The 19,834-nt window shown below is 43.3% G+C and overlaps 1 protein-coding gene across 2 annotated transcripts in view; it reads left to right on the top strand.

The window, feature by feature from the left end:
• Positions 1-19,834, top strand: part of SCAPER (S-phase cyclin A associated protein in the ER) — a 218,932-nt gene that overhangs the window by 35,302 nt on the left and 163,796 nt on the right. For both annotated transcript variants that reach the window (XM_066592259.1, XM_066592258.1), the window contains exons 6-8: positions 545-661; positions 1,604-1,764; positions 3,152-3,417. In XM_066592259.1, coding sequence (XP_066448356.1) covers positions 545-661; positions 1,604-1,764; positions 3,152-3,417 — 544 coding nt within the window. The remainder of the gene's footprint in view (positions 1-544; positions 662-1,603; positions 1,765-3,151; positions 3,418-19,834) is intronic.

The following is a 19,834-nucleotide window of genomic DNA, read 5'->3' as shown; positions in this document are numbered from 1 at the left end:
ATTTTCATGTGTCGGTAAATACTAGTTATTTTAAGGTGCTTTCACGTGTGTGCTGGGGATTCTGGGAGCAGGAAAGGGGAATCCCCATGGCCGAACAGATCCGTCTCTGAACAGAACCCAACAGCGTCGGGCGGACCCCATTGACTATAATGGGGTCCGCCTGCTTTCTGTCCAGCGGGACGGCTTTTGGATAGAAGAAAAAGTGCCACATGCAGTGTTTTTAAAATGGCCCTAGATCATGCAAATTCCTGCTATAGGTTTTGTATGTTTATTGCCTGTTGCACTTCTGTCTGTACATACACAGGTACTGATTGCTGAGCAGCTCATACAGCTTTATGTCTGCTACCTTGTTCTATAAAAGATGGCTGGACCAGCGTACAGAGCCAGGACCTCTACCTCCGCATATTGCAAACTCGCAGCCCCTCTTGGTTGAGTTGCTGATTAGTTTATTACTCTGTAATGTCTGTTTTCGTTTATTCATCTACCTTCTGAATTGTAGCGAGCTGCACTGTATAAATAAGATGATTATTCTAATCTTCTATAGACCTACCTCCTTGGCGTGGGAAGTGAAGAAAATGTCACCCGGACGCCATGTCTTGCCTAGTCCATCATCTGATAGAGTGAGCTCCACTTCAACTGCTAGGAGGGCACTCAATTTTGGGTATGTTTAGTGCTGTATTTCTCACAGAAATATTATTAAATGCCTGTGCTAGCATACTTTACTTGGCAATTAATTGCTATGCGATTCACACATGTATTTATTTTATTGCTTCACCATTAGTTCACTACAGATAAGGTTGAACTCAAATGATAATTGAGTCCGGTGCCCCAAGAAGATGATTGTAGGAATCATTTGAGTTTTTCTGATTTCCTGATAAAACGTCTGATGTCCTTGATCTTATATCATTGTAAAAAAAAACCACACACAGTGCTTTATGTTTTTTGTGGCATACCATATGTCATAGTTCATATAATGTAAGAAACAGCCGACACCTGGAATGTATGAAGAGAGATGGTCGCGCGATCTCTCTTCATACATGGACTGCCAATGCAGGCCATCAAAAGGCATATCGGCGGTCACTAAGGGGTTAATAGGCCGGATTGACAAGGGATGTCTTGATAAAACCTTGACCTATGGCAACTAAAATTGAAGTTGCATGTCTGTGCTATAAAGCCAAAGCATGATATGTAATCTGCTTTCATATAGAGGCAAAAGTACTTGTGCATCTGTGTGCAATGAAGCAAGATGATGGAAGTGTCTGCGCTGGACCTGCCACAGTGTCAAACATGGGCTGCAAAGAAATATATCATATGCATTTCTATATGTCTAGATATCACGTTTATATATACGAGTTTGTGTTTTCAAGTGAATGTATTGATATTTCCAAAAGCCAGCTTTGGCGTTCTCTTCTCTAGTGTATAGTCCTTATGATACAGAATAGCTCTGGCATTAGATACACATAAGGATATTAGTGTGCATATTTGAGTACATAGGGCATGATGATTTTCTTACTGTTAATATTCTTGCAATTGTCTTATATTCTGAACTCTACATTGCAACTCATTTCTATATGTTTTATATCTTACATTCTCACATTTGCAGAGGACCGACCCTCAACCTGACCACTGGACGTTTAACTCCTTCAGGTGTCAGTTGGGCTGATAAAGTGAAAGCAAATCATGGAGCTTCTCCAAGTAACCCGGTCACGGAGAATGCCCATCCATGTACAGCAGCCCCAATGCAGAGAGCACTACAAGAGAATGGTGAGCAATGGCAGTGTAGCGCTTTCGGGCTTTGCATACACTTCTACTTAGTAACGATGTGAAATGTATATTAGGGTGACTGATCCTGGATGTATTCAATGATAGTTTATGTATTTTTAATGAATGGTTGTTGCTCTTTTATGCGTTGGAGCTAACTTTATGAATGTAGCGGTTATTCTTTGCCTTTCTCTTTCCACTGGTGTTGAACAGTTGCTACAGAACACCTCCCTTCCTTGTCTTAAACTTTCTACTTTATCCTAGTCATAAATCTATCAGCGAGGATAAGGAAGTGAAGTGGACAGGCTCCAGATGGGAACACTAGTCCTGTGTCTTTGTTTTGGATGAAATTGCTTTATGAATACTCTGTAAGGTTACGAAAAGTAGGATTTAAAGGAGCCAAAAGCCCTATAACCTCTAGTGCTGCAAAACATGAGGCCTTCCTAAAACAAAATGTATTTGGAAACCTCAATTCCATCAAGTATTTGATAGCAAGGCAGTTAATCTTCTTTTAGGTAAAAGTAAAGTCCGATTCACCGAGTCATGACTGACTCCTAGGGTGATGTCATGTTTTTTTAGCAGGCTATTATTGTGGGGTGGTTTGCCTTCCCCCCCCCCCCCCCCCCCCCCAAGTAAGCTAGGTCCTCATTTTACCAACCTTGGAAGGATGGAAGGCTGAGTCAACCTTGAGCCGGCTACCTGAACCATGCGTGGATTAAACCGGCAACCTTCAGGTCGTGAGCGAGAGCTTAGGACTGCATTTCTGCTGCCTTAGGTCGCCTGTCCACTGGCAAGTTGTCATTGCGTTATCCACGACGATAATTCGGCCGCGGGTAACGCAGTGAATGCTTTCCATAGGCTAATCTATGGAAAGTGCAGCCTGACGTCCACAAGCGGAAAATCATAGCGATTCTCCGCTTGTGGCATTCAAATCGTGACATGCTGCGATTATCCTATCAGATAGGCTGACTACGGAGACCTGTGAGTTTCTCCCCCCTGCTTCTCCAAAGCGGAACATCACTATCGTGGTCAGGCAGCCATAACACCGTGCCACACAAGGCTCCTTATTTAAAAGGTTGGCACAAATTGTTCATTTATGCCTCTATGGTTCGTCCATCTAGAACCCCTGGCAGATAGGAAGAAATGCATTATGTAAGACCAGCAACATTTGGATTTAGCCTCATGCAGGGTTTTGCCTTTTTGTGGATCAACATTACAGCGTAATTGGTTAAACCAAATACTTTTTTGTCATTTTTATCCCTTGATATGCCCTCAGATTCAGTTTGCCTTTATTTACATTATGGTTAAATTTAAAATCAATGACAAAACTTTTTTTTTCTGCCATGTAACTTGGTTAGCATGTTTTTATCTTAACTTATCGTTGATGTAGATCGGATTGATGCTGAAGGATGGGAGACTGTTCAGCGTGGAAGGCCTATCCGTTCCAGATCTTCTGCTGTCACTATCAAGTCTGACTGTTCTCTAACCACAGAACATAAGCTAAAAGATGACAGTGACAAAGAAAATATCTGTTCCAAATCTCCAATTGAGACTCCTGAAGAGACTGAAAAGTCAGAGTTCCCTCCTGTGCTTGTTGAACCACCCCCTAAGGAACTGCTTTGTCCATGCGAAATCCCACTGACGGAAATCACTAAGGTAGGGGTTATGTCCAATTGTTCTTTGCAATGGGTATTTTCTGTAAACCATGTACCTTCTCTCTACTGTTTATACTGTTGTCTAGCTGTCTTGTGTGGTTTTTGTGTAACACTCTGATGTGCCTGGGGATGCAATGCACATTTCCATCAGTCAGCAGAGTAAGCTATTCCCCACTGGGCAAGGGAAGTAATTATTGTAACCTAATAATGGCAATAAGTGGCATTTACATTTACCGATGATGAAGATTTTTTCCAGCAGCACGATGATTGATCTTTTTCTTCGCTCACACAAGTAAATTTGTTCGGCTTTCAGTTTTTCTTGGCAAGGACAGAGAATTGGTGGAGTAGCAGTAATTTATCTATTTTTAGTGTATTTACCCGGCATATATTAGTTCTTCTAACGAATGACCACTTTATTAGAGACACCTGCCCTTTCATGATTGGAGCTTGCCTGTATGTAAATTGGACACGTGACCGAGGAGTGAGAAAGTTTTTCCGTGGATCAGTTTCAGTGTGAATCCACATTCCAGTGGGAAATTTGCGCAAACGAAGCATGGTCATGGGTAGAGATAACTGAAGTTTTGAAAACATCAGTTTAGCCGGTTCACCAAATTTTGGTTCGATCCAAATTAGTTCCAACGAAACCTCCAACAATAGTAATGATCCCAGTCAAATGACAGTGGTGGTATCTCTTCTCCCGTAGCTCAGCGGTTAGCACTGTTGCATTGCAGTACTGGGGTCGTAGGTTCAAATCTGACAACATTTGCATGGAGTTTGTATGTTCTCCCTGTGCTTCATAATAATCACAAGGGAGATATTGCTCTTGGTCAGATTTGAACCTAGGACCCCAATGCTGCTAGACACTCCTTCTCCTCCTAAATAAGAGGTGGTTATTATGAAGAATAAACCTGCACAAACACAGAGAGCATACAATCTCCATGCAGATATTGTCCTTGGTGGAATTTGAACCTAGGACCCCAGGGGAATGTTTTCTTAGCACACCCTATGCCCTCCCTCTGACACTTATTGATGGGCACCATCACGAATTTCTTTAGTTCTGAAAGACAAAGTAGGTCCAACACACCACTAGTTGGGTGTCTCTAACAAAATGGCAGTATATTTTTTATTTTTTATAAGCAAAGCAAAAAAAAAAAGCTGTTGACAATTTCTACACCAGTTTTTTTAATATGTGAGTCATAGGGTTTGATAGTTGTTTGCCATCACCTTTACAGTCTAAGATGTCTTCAGTATAATAGCGCTAAATCAACCATCTCTGTAGTCAGTCTCACCCAACTGCAGGCTATCGGTTCATACACATTGTCTGGAATAAAGGCAGACAGTGATTCATCAAGTCATCGGGAGATGAGGGATGCCCGAGGGATGCATTTTGCTTACGCACCTGCCCCTGCAATACAGCGCTGTCACTCGGTGAAGTCGATGCGTGGCACGGGAATCCCACTCTTTTCAGAGCCCTGTGCATGTGCTTTTCTATAGATTTGTATGGCAGAGCACGCACACGGGATTCAGATTTTCATGCTGCGCGCCAATTTCAGAGGGGGCCACCGCTGGATTGCGGGAACGGGTAAGTTTAAAAGATAACTCAGTCGGCTCCCTGTCACGTCCCCTAATAGCACCATAACTTAGTTTATAGTGCTGCGGGGACCTGACAGGTTCCCTTTAATACATCTTGACCTTTAATTAAAAGGATGTAACAAATTATTATTTGCAGACGACACCACCCCTCACTCCCCCAACAATTGGCACAGTTTTCATTTACATTACAGGATGCTTGTCTACAATTAATGCAAAATACTGTTGATTGACCTTCAAAAGATATTGATATTTTTCCCTGCAGTATCATTCTTACCCTGCTGGCTGGGGGAAAATAACCAAGAATGCTGTAGCCATTCTTCTCACAATTCATAGAAAGAAGAATTTCAGCTCCCGTCAAGCCACCGGATAGTGAGCGGATGTTAAGAATTATATTGTCATTAGGCTAGTTTTCTGCTGTGGTGGTCCAGGGATTAATAGTTAAGAAATTCAGTTACTTTGGCGCAATGTTGAGCCAAGTTTTCCTTTGCTCTATACAATGAAGCAAGCGCTAGTCAGAGGCTGGAATGTTTGGGCCTGACAACCACAAGATATTTGCGCAGAAGAGCTCCCAGCTGGATAACAACAGCCGTGGAAATTTCGGCTATGAATGATGGACTCTCAATACACAGCCAAAATTTTGTTTTAATTTGGCAGCAGATTGCTAAAGAATAAACTGATAGGGAACAAGCAATCAATTTCCCTGTAGCTGGCTGATGACAGAGATTAAAGGCATACAGTAGGCAGTGTGCGGTAGTAATCTCGTGGTGCAACAAGCAGATGGAAGTGGGGTTATGTACATGCTGAAGACTGTCAGTGAGAAAATCGGTGACATTCAAAAATCCACAACATACGTGTATCGTACTGTACTTTGTTACATTCAGCATGTCCCACTAGGCTACAAACTGTGGGAGGACATAGCTGGCGCAGAACCATAGACCCCACAGACTTTGGGCCCCATTAATGCAACCTGTCCTGATGAAGAGCATTGTTGTCCGTCTAAAATAACATTATTAGGGATACACAGGAAAGCACCCTAAAGGGCATCCAAATGGGTAATACCAGGGCCTTGATGCATAAAAAGATCTACCAAAAAGTATTACCCATAGCAACCAATCAGATTCCATGCCTCAGGACAGGGGTGAAAATTAAAGAAGCGATCTGATTGGTTGCTATTGGCAACAGTGAAATTTAAGGACTCATTCACAGAGACGTATGCAATTTTGTTACTTTAAAACCACACCATTTTGTAGTTACATGACTTGGTATAAGAATGACAAAAATGGATATCCTGAAATGAATAGGTTAACTCTCTTGAGATAACGGCTATTTTTTTCGGAATGTGTATTTGGATCTTCATTAAATGCGGCACAGAAGTTCATCTGTGTTGTTATATGTGATTGCTGTTTGATGGATCCATCAGGGTGGCCACAGGAAAAATCTACTACTTGTCCAACGCCCTGTCCATGGTCCTGACCTAAATGACACTTTTAGGCAAATGAAATGACTTGAACTAATATAAAGCCATTTCCATGGGTTATTAAAAATACAAACCTCATTGTGATATAAGCCTCCAGTCTATAGCATTACACACCAACTATGAGTTTTCTTCACGTTCTCTGCAACTTGAGGTTTCCACACTCCTTGGATATACCTGAATTACCTGATCAAGACTATTCTTCTTCTTCAGTGTGTCTTGTGGTCTTCTTAGGCTGTATTCACAGGTTGCAATTGTATCAAATTTTTTTTTTAAAGACTGTGAATACAGCCTTAGGGCTCACTTGCACAGGCGTATCTGTCCCGTGTATTACACATATAACTTTCACACGCGTAAAAAATGCAGTACGCAGCAAATATGTCTGTAACTTTTAAAGGGGTTGTCTCGCGAAATCAAGTGGGGTTATACACTTCTGTATGGCCATATTAATGCACTTTGTAATATACATCGTGCATTAAATATGAGCCATACAGAAGTTATTCCCTTACCTGCTCCGTTGCTAGCGTCCTCGTCGCCATGGTTCCGTCTAATTTCGGGGTCTTCTTGCTTTTTTAGACGCACTTGCGCAGATGGGTCTTCTCCCTTCGGCTCCGCTTGGCACCATCGGCGTTTTGGCTCCGCCCCTTCTACGCATCATCGCGTAGCTCCGCCCCCGTCACGAGCCGATTCCAGCCAATCAGGAGGCTGGAAGCGGCACACGTCATGGGGCGGAGCTACGCGATGACGCGTGCAAGGGGGTGGAGCCAAAACGCAGATGCTGCCGAGCAGAGCCGAAGGAAGAAGACCGCACAGCGCAAGCGCGTCTAAAAAAGCAAGAAGACCCCGAAATTAGACGGAACCATGGCGACGAGGACGCTAGCAACGGAGCAGGTAAGGGAATAACTTCTGTATGGCTCATATTTAATGCATGATGTATATTACAAAGTGCATTAATATGGCCATACAGAAGTGCTTAACCCCACTTGATTTCGCGAGACAACCCCTTTAAAGCTCCGTAGCCTATATTGGTGTGTATTACGCACCAAAGTTGGACACGCTGTGTTTTTTTTCACAAACGTAATACACATGTGAAAAAAAAACAACTTAAGTGCGAGTGGCCCAATAGAAATCTTTTAGCACTGCGTATTACACACATGAAAAATACACAATTGACGTATGCCCAATGTGAGTGAGCCCTCACTGTGCAAATACGTGATAGCCAGAAAGGATGAATTTTATTCTCCCAACAGGAGCAGATTCATGGAGTCTATCACCTGACTTCACTGGCTACAAGGATGTGAAAAATAAATCACTTCTAATGTCCTCTTCTTTCCTAACGAGCCCATTTACCTTTGCAATTAGGTTCCAAAATGATCTTTTTTCATATGCAAATAATCAGAGAGGAGTCATCTGGTTGAGAGGAGTCTCAATTACAGATGAGCGAACGTGCTCGTTTAGGACAATTACTCGATCAAGCATCGCTTTTTTCGAGTAACTGCCTAATCGGGCGAAAAGATGCGGGGGGTTGCGGTGGGGAGTGAGAGAGAGAGAGCTCCCCCCTGTTCCCCCCTGCTCCACCCCGGCGCCCCCCGAATCTTTTCACCGGAGCAGGCAGTTACTCAAAAAAAGCGATGCTCGATCGAGTAATTGTCCTAAATGAGCACGTTCACTCATCTCTAGTCTCAATGTTTAATGAGCTGACAAGCTAACCATGCCCACGTATATTTACAACAAATAACTTGTTGTATCCCCTTTATATAGGAAAACCTGCCTACTTTTCAACCCCTGGCAGTCAGTTAAGTTAGTTTCAGGGGTGAGATGGTGATAAGGTTCTCTTTAAACAGGTTTTCTGCTGATAACTATTGATGGCAAATAGGTAACATAAATGTTCACTGAGGCAGAGTAGGGGGCTATATACAAAGTTTATTTGCCCTTCACAGTATAGACGTAACTAAAAACAGAAGCTTATTAATAATGATTTTAAAATACGGACCGAGACACACAAATAAGAACAGACAAAAAGTGAAGGCAGCCTAGGCAATCCACTATATACAGTTAGAAGTCCTGGGTAGTGGGGAAGCCGGCCCCCTCAACAATTGAACATCACTCATATTCAATACGTTTATCTCTATAGCAAGGCCAATGACCCAATGGTATAAAATGCTTGGTCGCTCTTACTTGTCCTGCTGCCGAGTCAACTTGGTTCAATGAGCGCTCGGTTCAAGCACTCAATTTGCTACCAGGTTCTTACAATAGAGTGAACAATGGCCACACTCCCCAAAGACATGGAGATTAGGTTATAGGTAGTGAGCACTCAATATGTGTGATGTTTAATTGTCGAGGGGGCCTGGATCCCCACTATCTGGCACTTCTAACTTTACATAATGGATTGCCTAGGCTCCCTTCACTTTTTGTCTGTTCCTATTTGTGTGTCTCAGCCCTTATTTTTAAATAATTATGAATAAAGTTCTGTTTTTAGTTACGTCTATACTGTGAAGGGCAAACCGGTAACATAGATTCACCTAATTGATGTCATTGTTTATGTCATAGATATTATATGTGTTTTGTAGTATAAGGTTTACAGTAAAATGCTACATTGGGACTGATAATGAGAACTGATGTTATTGTTAGATGCTTTGTATTTGACTGACAAAACAAAGAATACACCCAGATAGAAATGTCAGGTTGCTGCCAAACTCGGGCTGCAGTTATGTCTTAGGCAGATATATAGATGATTACAGCTGTGGTCTAATTAGACACTGGGTCTGACCACCAGAGGCCGTAGAAATACTTCACCTGTGCTTGTCCTATGAAAAGGCTCTCAGAGGCTACTTCTGTGTCATGTACCTCCTGTAGGGGATTGTTGGCTGCTAGACATGTATCTGAAGACATTTTGCCCAGTTAGATCTCCCTCACCCAGGCGTTCGGCAAAGCACCACGATTCTATTTTTGCTTTCCTCCGCAGCTCCCTGTGGCCGACAGCGGAGTTTAGCTTGCCTCATCATTGATAAGGTGTGCTAAATGTCCAGAATAGAAGAAACTTCGCTCAAACATGCGCCGCAATCAAACAGCTGTCTGAGAGGCTCCATTGAAAACAATGGGAGCATTATACCACAATTAGCGCGGCGCTGAAAACACTGCGCTGATCGCGGAAAAAAAGCTCCTGTGTGAGGGAGGCCCCAGACTTTGAGAGGAGGGCACTTACAGCAAATAGGCTCCAGACGGCCCAGACAGGCCTCCAGTAGAGAGCATTGTTTGCTCTGTGAACAAGCAGGAACATATCCAACAGTTTCATTGTTCACCATCCAGAGATAGGTGGCACCTTCATTACAGACCCCTGACTCTGCCCGGACTATTTCCATGCACTTAGCATATGGAAATATGGTGCCAAGGCGCCCATTATGTGTCCTGCCAATAACACTGACACCTTTGTTTGCAGTGGTGTTGTGGATGTGAAACCTGGACTGCTATGGACTGAAACCATATCGTCTTTAGCGATGATTCTAGGTTATGTTTAGGAGCCAAGGACTGTCATGATCAAGTATGGGGCCCTATTGGCTTTTGAGCGACACACTGCCCCAACTGCTGGTGTAATATTTTAGGGAGCCATCATATACAACAGTCGGTCACCCCTAGTAGTGGTACGAGGGACAATGACAGCTCAGCGATATGTTTAGGACATCCTGCAGCCACATGTGTTCCTCTCGTGGCGGCTTCCAAGAGGCATTTTTCAGCAGGATAATGCTCGGCCGCACACAGCACGGGGGTCACAGGAATGCCTTTACCAGGTTGCTACACTTCCTCGGCCTACCTGGTTGGCAGATTTATGGCCGATTTGAGCATTTGTTAGACCCACTGGGACGCTAGCTTCGGGAAATGTGGGCAGATGTGTCACAGAATAACATGCAGAGCCTGTATGCCTCCATGTCCGACGTTATCTCATCATGTATTCAGGCTAGAGGTGGCCAAACAGGGTACTAGAGCCTCCTTTGAATTGTACAGTTTTCCCTAAAGACTTATGCTTTTGCTCTAATATTGTTATCACATACGTATAACATCATTACATTCTCACATGTAAAATTTTATTCGATTTTGAAAACTCCTTGGTGCATTACTTTTTTATCAGTAAGTGTATATCGAGTCAGTAGCTACAGTCCGTTCTAGGTGCATGGTTGATCCTCTGAGGAGCAGGTCGGGGAGATTATTCTGCATGAACTTAAGGGGTTTTCCAGGATATAAAAAGAGTGAAAAGGGCTTAACATAAAGAAAAAGTGAATACTCACGTATCCTGCCAGCTCCCTATCCAGCACAGTAGCCCCAGTGCCCATCGTATGGAACCCGGAAGAAGCTGCGAGTAGTCATGTTCCATTCATTGTGCACATGACCGCTCAGTGACTCATGGACTTCAGTGGCCAAATCACTATTGAAGCCTGTGAGTGGCTGATCGGTCATGGGCACATGTCCTCCCGCCATTTCTTCTGGGTTCTGTGTAGTGAGCACTGGGCCTACAGCGCTGGCCACAGGGCCCCCAGGATAGTTGAGTATTCAATTTTGCTTCATTTCAAGCTCTTTTTTTTTATGTCCCAGAAAACCCATTTAAAGTGACTCATGGAAGTCTCTAAGTGCTTTGAGCGTCGATCTTGGGATTTACTGTATATAGACCTTGTCTGCATACAAAACTTTTTTCTCTGGTCCAGCCTTTGAAACTGATAAATGGGAAGAAAACCTTTTTTTCCCCACAATCATTCAGGTTTGTTGCCAGAATCCACGTTTGCCAACGTTTTGATCTTGTTTTCTCTGTATTTGTAAAACTTCTATAAGTTGCTTATGTGTTTAGGACATGTGCTTACCGAATGATAACAACCCTTGGAGACGTGCATTCGTCTCTGAAGGGTGAACTTTTGAGGAGAGGAGTTACAAATGATGCATTTTGTAGCATCCAGACTGGTAGATAATTTATTACTTGTGAGACTAAACACTTGTATTGTGCTCGGCTCTGGTTTCCATCACTGCCGGGAGATATATGTTATCTTATGTTTCTGTTTACGTGTTTATACTCTTGTATATTCAGAATAAAATGCCTTGCCAAGTTGTGTAGCATAGGAGAAAAGGATCTAAGTACTAGTTTAAGGAATGGCTCTATGTAGACCAGAGCTGAGCTGTTGCCGTTTTTTTATTTTTGATGGTTTGTCAGATTTACTTGTGTTGCTGGTGAATTATTGATGCATTGAATAGCGGTGGTAAATAGTGAGACAGAGATGAATCAGGGGTGTCTTGCCAACTAAGAAAGAATGGTATTCTAGCAGCTGAAAGTCTGCTGACTGTTTGAAGCACGTTAGTAAGTGATGACAGAACAGCCTGGACAGGTCTCATTACTCAGCACTAAGAGGATGGTGACTTGTTTCTATCAACATCCAAACAACTTTATATAATAGGTATTGATTTGGGAGAGAATTGCCAGTGATGCCATCTTCCCGAGAAGGATGCCCCCGCCGCCCTCAGCACTAGTACAGTTTTTAGAGATATAGCCAATAACTGTAGAAGAGGTTATAACAGCCACATTAATAAAGATAATGGTAAATAATGCTGTCTGATTTTCCTATTTGTTTGTATCAGCAAGACTGGCAGGCAGAAAATAGTTCAGACGGCTTAGAGCAAATGTGTCAATTTAGAAGGACAGCATCTGCTTCCTCTTGCTGGATCTCAAGCATATATCACTATGTCACCACCAAGATATCTTTTTATCTTTTACCGTATATACTTTTTTGAGTCTGTTTTTATTTTTAGGTTTTTTTTATTTTATTTTTTCTACGTGAATATAGGTCACAGCCATCCTGTCTGAGATGCTGCTGTTAACAGGTTTTGTTTGCAGCGGGCTGCATGGACAGAGGTGACTGGATATCTCTCATTATGGAGGGATCCCTGATGTGGTGAGCAGCTGTTTGTGAGGTTGCTGCGTTTTCTCTGCTTGTCAGAAGTGATGCTGAGCAAGTGGTTAGAGAACGATATAGCATTACAGCATTTGCTCAGCATCTCTTCTGACCAGCAGAGAAAATGCAGCAACTTCTGAAGCAGCCGCTCACCACATCGGGGATCCCTCAACATACCCAGTGGAGCAGAGAGAGAAGTAAGACTGAACATGTGTGACCACCTTAGAACATTTACTGAGCTGGATACAGAATATAAACAGCAGGTGGCGCTATTTTAACGTCTTCAAATATCTGAGGATGGAAACATTTTTTAAGTGTATTATATTATAAGGAGGCGCACTTGATGCTTTGCTAAATCATGTTATATTCTCTTAACATGAAATCAAAAACAAGGTAGAGTGTTTAAACTCACCTGGTGTCTAGCGAGAATACCTTGCAAAAGGTATCTCGCTGACACCGCAATCCAGGTCCACTTGTAAAATAGGTCTTTAATCCATCCAACCTCCGTCGGAGAGCAGCCGGACCATCCAGGTAAGCTACACCGGGTAACCGGGGCTTAATTACGGCAAACCACAGGGAAGAAAAAACGGCTGTCCGCGCTCCTAGGGATACCAGACTCTGATCCAGGCTAATCAATTCCTTCTTTTTATTAGGAACACATACAGGGATCTTAGAGCAACGCGTTTCAGTAGATACAACTACCTTTCTCAAGCTCTACCAAATGCAAATAGTTTATAATTATGGGCTGAATTTAACTTTAAACAATATTTTTTGTGGAATATCCCCTTTAACCCCTTATTTATGCAACTCAGATGTGCATCTCGTGCTGGTATGTTGTGTGATAATAAAATGACTGAAATGTGGTCAGTGTGTAAACTGCAAGATTTGATGATATACCATATATACTCGAGTATTAGCAGACCCGAGTATAAGCTGAGTCAATAGGTTTTACCACAAAAAAACTGGTAAAACCTATTGACTCGAGTATAAGCCTAGCTAGACTCAAGTATATACTAGGTAAAAGAAACCCCGCAATACTCACCTCCCAGCCGGCGTCTGTGTACCCGGCGCGATGGTCTCCCTGGCGGTGTGGCAAGCTGCTTCAGACTTCTCCTCACTCTCATCTCCCTGCTCGGTTTTCAATTCCCCCTCAGCCAGAGCTGATGTCATTCACTGAATGGCTGTGAATGATCGCGTGCTGGCTGTGATTGGCTGTCGCTCAATCACAGTGCTGACGGCGGGGGAATTCAAAGCTGAGCAGGGAGATGACAGTGGGGAGAATTCTCAAGCAGCTTGCCACACCGCCGGGAAGACCATCGCGCAAGGGACACAGACGCAGGCTGGGAGGTGAGTATTGCGGGGTTTTTGTTGTCAGAACCGTGACAAAGGCTTTAAATGGAGCTTCTGACATGGATGTAAACAGTGCATAAGAGGGAAGGGACTTGTTATTTGTATAGCGCCAACTTATTCCGCAGCGCTTTCAGGTAATTTATTTATTACCCCCCACCAAACTGGGTACTCATTTTACCGACCTCGGAAGGATGGAAGGCTGAGTCCACCTTGAGCCAGCTACCTGAAACATGCAGATTGAACTCGCAACCTTCAGGTCATGAGCGAGAGCTTAGGACTGCATTCCGCCACACAAGGCATAAGCTCAATAGTTGCTGATTTAAAAAAGTACTTTTAGTCAGTCATCATTTTTTCAGCTCCAAATGTAAACCCTGCTTTAAAAAGATATTCCTAGCTTTCAAAGTGATGGCATTTTGCTAGGATATGTCATTACATCATCGATGGGGTCTGACAGATTCAAGTGAATTGGGCTGTGCTGCAGTTCTCTGCGCAACCAGGCGGCCATGTATGCTGCTATGCAGGGAAAATATAAAAGAGGGTGCAGTGTTAAATTAGCAACACGGTCCCTTTATTCTCAGAGGTTGGATCCTCACCGGACATAAAGAGATGACATATATCGTAGCAATATGGGAATACCCCTTCAGTAAAGCCATATAAGCTTGTATGTTAAAATAAATGATCCTTGTGTGTGTTAATAATCTTATAGTTCATAAATGAGGCCTGTGCTAGCAAGAGTGTGTGACCCAGTTTGATAGTAAATAAAATATTTCAGGTGAATGATATCATTGTATAAAACATGTTTTTCAAGGAAGTCATCACCAGCAGAGGCACAGAAGCAAAGAACATCCTAGGGATTACAGGGCACAATCTTTGGCAGAGTCTCAATGAGTAATAGGATTGAAAAGCCTTCATGTCATTCCAAGGTTTGCTCCGGAAAACTTCCCAAACCACTGAAGATATTTGCTGTAAGCAGGTTAAACCTTCAATGAAGAAATAGGATTTGGCAGAAGAACTGTGTTCTAGGGAGTTATGTACACTGTTCATTGTTTGCAGACGTACAAAGAAGGAAATCCAAAATCTTTGTGGTTTTCTGATTTAATACTCCACCTATAGTATATAAGTGAAAACTAGCTTGATAGAAAATCCATGTAGAGTTTATTGACTAGTAAAAAGATTGGTTGGGGAGAAGTCCAGTTCAAATGACATGTATCATAGGTACATGTATGATGATTACTTTGACGTGTGTGATGTAAGACCAAAATGAAAGAACTCCGTAGAGTATTCAGATTCCTGTGGAACTATTGAAGGTACCTATTGCGTAATATACACAGTATATGACACAGCATTCTAAGGAAAGTGGTTACTCCCAGTTTATCACAAAATGCCAGTTTTAATGACTACCGCAATCTCAGAATTATTTAACCACCTGAATAGAATCCCACATAAAAGCACACATTTCCAAATCGGGTGTTCTCAAGCACACCTGATGCAACTAATCAAGGACTTTATTAGTTACCTCAAGTGTGCTTGAGATAAAACACATTAAATATCTGGACTGGCTAGGGCTTTATTGATTTGGACATTTGATTGCATTATAGAAATATGGCTAAAAGTACCTTTACAAGGAGCGATTATTGCCGGAATTATCTCTGGAATCAGCAAATTTGGGTGATAATCATCCTGTGTACATGTGGCTACTGACAGGGAAGTGAGTGAGAAATTGCTCTGTCGGAGTTGTTTGTTTTCTTAGCAGAACTAAAAACTAAACGACTGTTGCACCATATAAACAGAAGACGCTCAATGCTTGAACCAGTCTTGTTTACTTTGAATGCAGATGAGGCAGGCACCTGGAATGATCTCTTTCTGCTCCGCCTCCACTGACTTGAACAACTATCGCTCTTCTGTAAGACACAGGAGAAATAGTCGGGAGGTAGTCCATGTGATGGCTGTCGGGCACAAATATGTGCCCAAAAGTCTTCCCTTGTAAAAGTCAAAACAATGGTCCAAAAAGTTAGGAGAAGAGATCATTGCCTTGTACAAACAAGGAAAAGGATACAAAAAATAGCAAAGGCACTGAATGTTCCTAGAGATACAGCTGGAAGCAAAGTTTAACACTGGCTATACTACCTGGGTATGGCAGAAAGAGGAAGCTGCCACCATGATCTGGATTATGGTTTTCTCCAGCAGATTTCGGGGTATTTTGTAGCTTCCAAATTGTATAGTGTGCACACATCATCGACCAGATCAGACACAAGCTATCAGTCTCATATCCAAAATGGCTCTCTGGGCAGAAACACCCAGACAGCCCCTTTTATTCTAAAGCATAACACCTGCCCTTTAATGGGCGTGCAACAGATTACATCAGTAACATATAGAATTCTCATTTGTCGGATCATATAGAATCCCCCCTCCTTCCTGCCCACCTTCTCTCAAGTCCAATGTATAAGCAAGTCTTTGTCTTATGTACTTTCAGTTTTGAGCACATGTTTGAATCTCTTTGTTGAAGAAGATTCTGTGTGGGGGGATGGGGAAGGACTGGGAAAACACTCAAGATGAACACAAGCAATAACATATAACACTGTGATTTAACTCTTTCCATATGCAGCAGAGTTCCACATTAGGCTGAAGTCACAAAACACATATCTTTTCACCATGCCATTGTCCAGCAATTACTATAATGAAATTATGCAGTCATTAGCCTCTAAGAGTTAAAGTCACTACAGCTGCGTAACACATCTAGTTTAGTACAAATCAATAGACATTTTATACTGACTAATCATCATGTCTATCACAATCCCCCCTTAAAATGTCTATCCTCTAACTCTTCCCGTCAAATTTTCACAGTTCTCTGCGTGTGAGCCTATAATCGGAGCGCGTTGAAGGTTCGTTTTAGGGTCTTCAAGGGGGTGTAGGACTTGTCCACTCCTTCTGGGGATGCATCCAGCAAACTCATTGTGGGAGCGGCTTTTCCAGCATCAGTTTCACAGGTCTCTCTGACACAGGGGATAACACAGCAGACTAGAACGAAAAAGATAATCAGTTAACATACAACAGCGACGCCCGTCTGTGCCAGGACCCTTTACCACCCGCTCATCCATGGCGAGTACTGGTCCCAAAGGTTAGCTCTTTTTAGTTAGTGCGGTCAGCTTCTTTAATGGCAACTGCGTCTTTACCCGCGGGTCACGTGTCATCTGGGATGTAGGTACAACAAGTCTCCCCTATCCTACAGGCACTCCCCCTTTTAGCCAAAATCATATCTAAGGCCATTCTATTTTGAAACGTCATAGTCGAGGTAGGTCCTATTGGTCGACTAGTCCCTATAAGGCGTCTCTAGTATAATTTATAAACCGCTGCTAATTATAATAAACATAATTAATCCAGTCAACATTTTATTTACCATAATGATCAGGAAAATGGACTCTAATCTAGTTTTAACTTGGTCTCTAATTTTTAAAACTCGTCAGGTACCCCCCTTGGCTATCCTATGACGTCAATGTACACGTGTAGATCAAAACTACCACCAGGGGTCTCTCTTCTCGCTCTAGTATAATGTTACAATACTAGTAGTATTGCACGGCCTGGGACTCCCTAATGCACGGCCTGGGACTCCCTAATCTTCACCCACACCAATGTCCCTCCTGGAGATAGTCCGGATGGTGGACACGTCCAGGCCGCCTGCACTGACCCTACACTACCTAGTGACAAGACTGGAAGGAACCGCCGTACCTATGCGGAAAACAAGGATAGACCAACATGACAGGATAACCACAAAACACAGACAGAGTTGGATCGAGATAAATTAACTATTGGGGTAACCTCATTATCCTCAATGCTGTCTGACAGGTTGTGGAGGAGCATAAGGGCTTTACTAAGGCACACTCCCCTGTCCAATTACCCTCCAGGCGGGTCCTCTACCTCATGTCTCCACAAAGCCAGTAAACGTCTCCTAAGGACTGCACCTGATTCTGCATCCATTCCCCTCCTATCGTACCGTAGGAGGAGCAATACCCGTTAGTGAGTTCCCCAAAAATCTCCCTTCACCCTGCCTATTTGCCTGGCAGGTGCAGTTTCCAGGGTAGTCAGTAATACTCTCTCCGGTGCAAAACACTTAAGTAGTTATAGAGTATTCCTTCTTCCACTTCTCACAGACAGTGTAATTAGCGGAAATGTTCGTGAAGAGACTAATAAACCACTCTTCAGCATCTACAGGGAGTTTTAGGGGGACCATCCCCGAGTGTGGTCGGGCACTACCGCACACGCAACAGTTAGACTTGTTGCTCCTGTTAGCATTGTACCTCATCAACTCCAACCAGAGATTCTGGTCAGAGTAGCCAGTCGCTATTGTCAAGGTGTCCTCAAAGGTAGGGTCGGCTATGATCATCATGTTCGTCAAGGTCTTTATCTCACGGCGGAGGGGGTTAATTATGGGCAGGGGACTAAGTGAAGGCTTCCATTCGGGTGCATCTACCATACCCCTTATTTTAAACTTTCCTAAGGGATCTGTCCTCCCGTACCGGTATGTCCCCAGACTGTAAGTCCCCCGTCCCCCGGGCTTGGATCTCCCATGGTTAGTGTAACAGCCGCATTAAAACCAAGCAACATACTAAGTTCAGCCTTCCAATACCTGCTGTCCTTATTATTCTCAAGGAGGGTCATACGACTAATTAGGGATTTCCCGCTCTTATCTTTCTTATTTAAGGCACTTCGCGGTTTATAGGACCAGTCTATTCCTGTGTTACATCCCACTAATCCTCAATAACGGCAGTCTTCTCCCCAGACGTTATCAGTGGCGCAAACATATTGTATTCCTCGGGTATGTAAGTCATATAACCAGCTGGACTGAGCTAAATCTGGCCTGCGGTGGGATCTTGCACCTAGACACGGGACCACAGTACAATAGTCGAAGGAATATGCGGCTACTTGAGCATTGGACGAGTTATACCAGAAGGTAACCATACCCTCATATTCTTCCGACTAAGGATTCCAGTTGCCACCCTCCTCTCTCACTAGCCCTAACCAGAGTAATGTCCTTGGCACAACTAAGACTGGTCTCCCGGATCTGAAGCTTTCTTACAGTATGAAGCATGGATCCATGTAAGTCTTTCGGCTAGTCTCACAGCTGTGGCAGTAGTCAGAAGCACCTGGTAGGGGCCATCAAATCGGGGCTCAAGAGGGTGCTTCCTGAGGAACTTCTTGACGCACACCCAATCTCCAGGCTGCAAGATATGTGTCCCAGTGTCTGCCTCTGAGTCTGGAAGAGAACACCTGTGCATAGGCTTTGGTTAGTTCTTTAACAACGGAAATCACATACTTAGTCAACACATCAGATTGTAATTGTAACTACTGAGGATAGTAGCAACCTAGCCTTGGGGCTAGCCCAAACAATCTCGTAGGGAGATAATGCATGATCCCCCCTGGGTTCATATCTAACACTGAATAGGGCTATTGGATGACAGTCTTTCCAAAGTGGCGTCATTTTTAAGTATCTTACTTTTTAGCGTGCCACTACGTCTCTCCACCTTTCCACTACTCTAAAAATGGTAGAGTATGTAAAAGGCCTGGGATACACCCAGAGCAGACATGACATGTTACATTCACCTGCGAAGTTTATACCTCTGTCTGACTCTGAATCACTTCTGGTACCCCATATTCACAATTTACCTCGTTCATGAGCTTCTTTGCGGTTACCTACTTGTTTGCCTTGGTACAGGGTCGGCCTCCAACCTGCAAAGACATCAACAACAACAAGCACGTATTCATACTTCCCAACAAGTGGGAGCTGAACGTAGTCAATTTGCAATCCCTGAAATGGGTAGAGTGGTACCGGCAAGTGTGATGTGGCAAATTTACTTCTGCCCTGACTCACCTATGGCATAGATCATGCTAAATTGGACAAATGATGCAGCAGCTACAGAGAACCCAGAAGTCGCCCGTCCTCTTTCAAGCGTCGACGTCATTGCTGCTTTACTAGGTGGGTCTTTCCGTCCATCAGCTGGGCCATCATGGGATACAGGAACTGTGGTGGGCAAGTGCTGTTGACTGTTCACCACACGCTGTCCTGTTTCTGCTGC

Source organism: Eleutherodactylus coqui, chromosome 2 (genome assembly GCF_035609145.1).
Source record: "Eleutherodactylus coqui strain aEleCoq1 chromosome 2, aEleCoq1.hap1, whole genome shotgun sequence".
NCBI lineage: Eukaryota > Metazoa > Chordata > Amphibia > Anura > Eleutherodactylidae > Eleutherodactylus > Eleutherodactylus coqui.
This window is presented reverse-complemented; position numbering and strand designations above follow the sequence as displayed.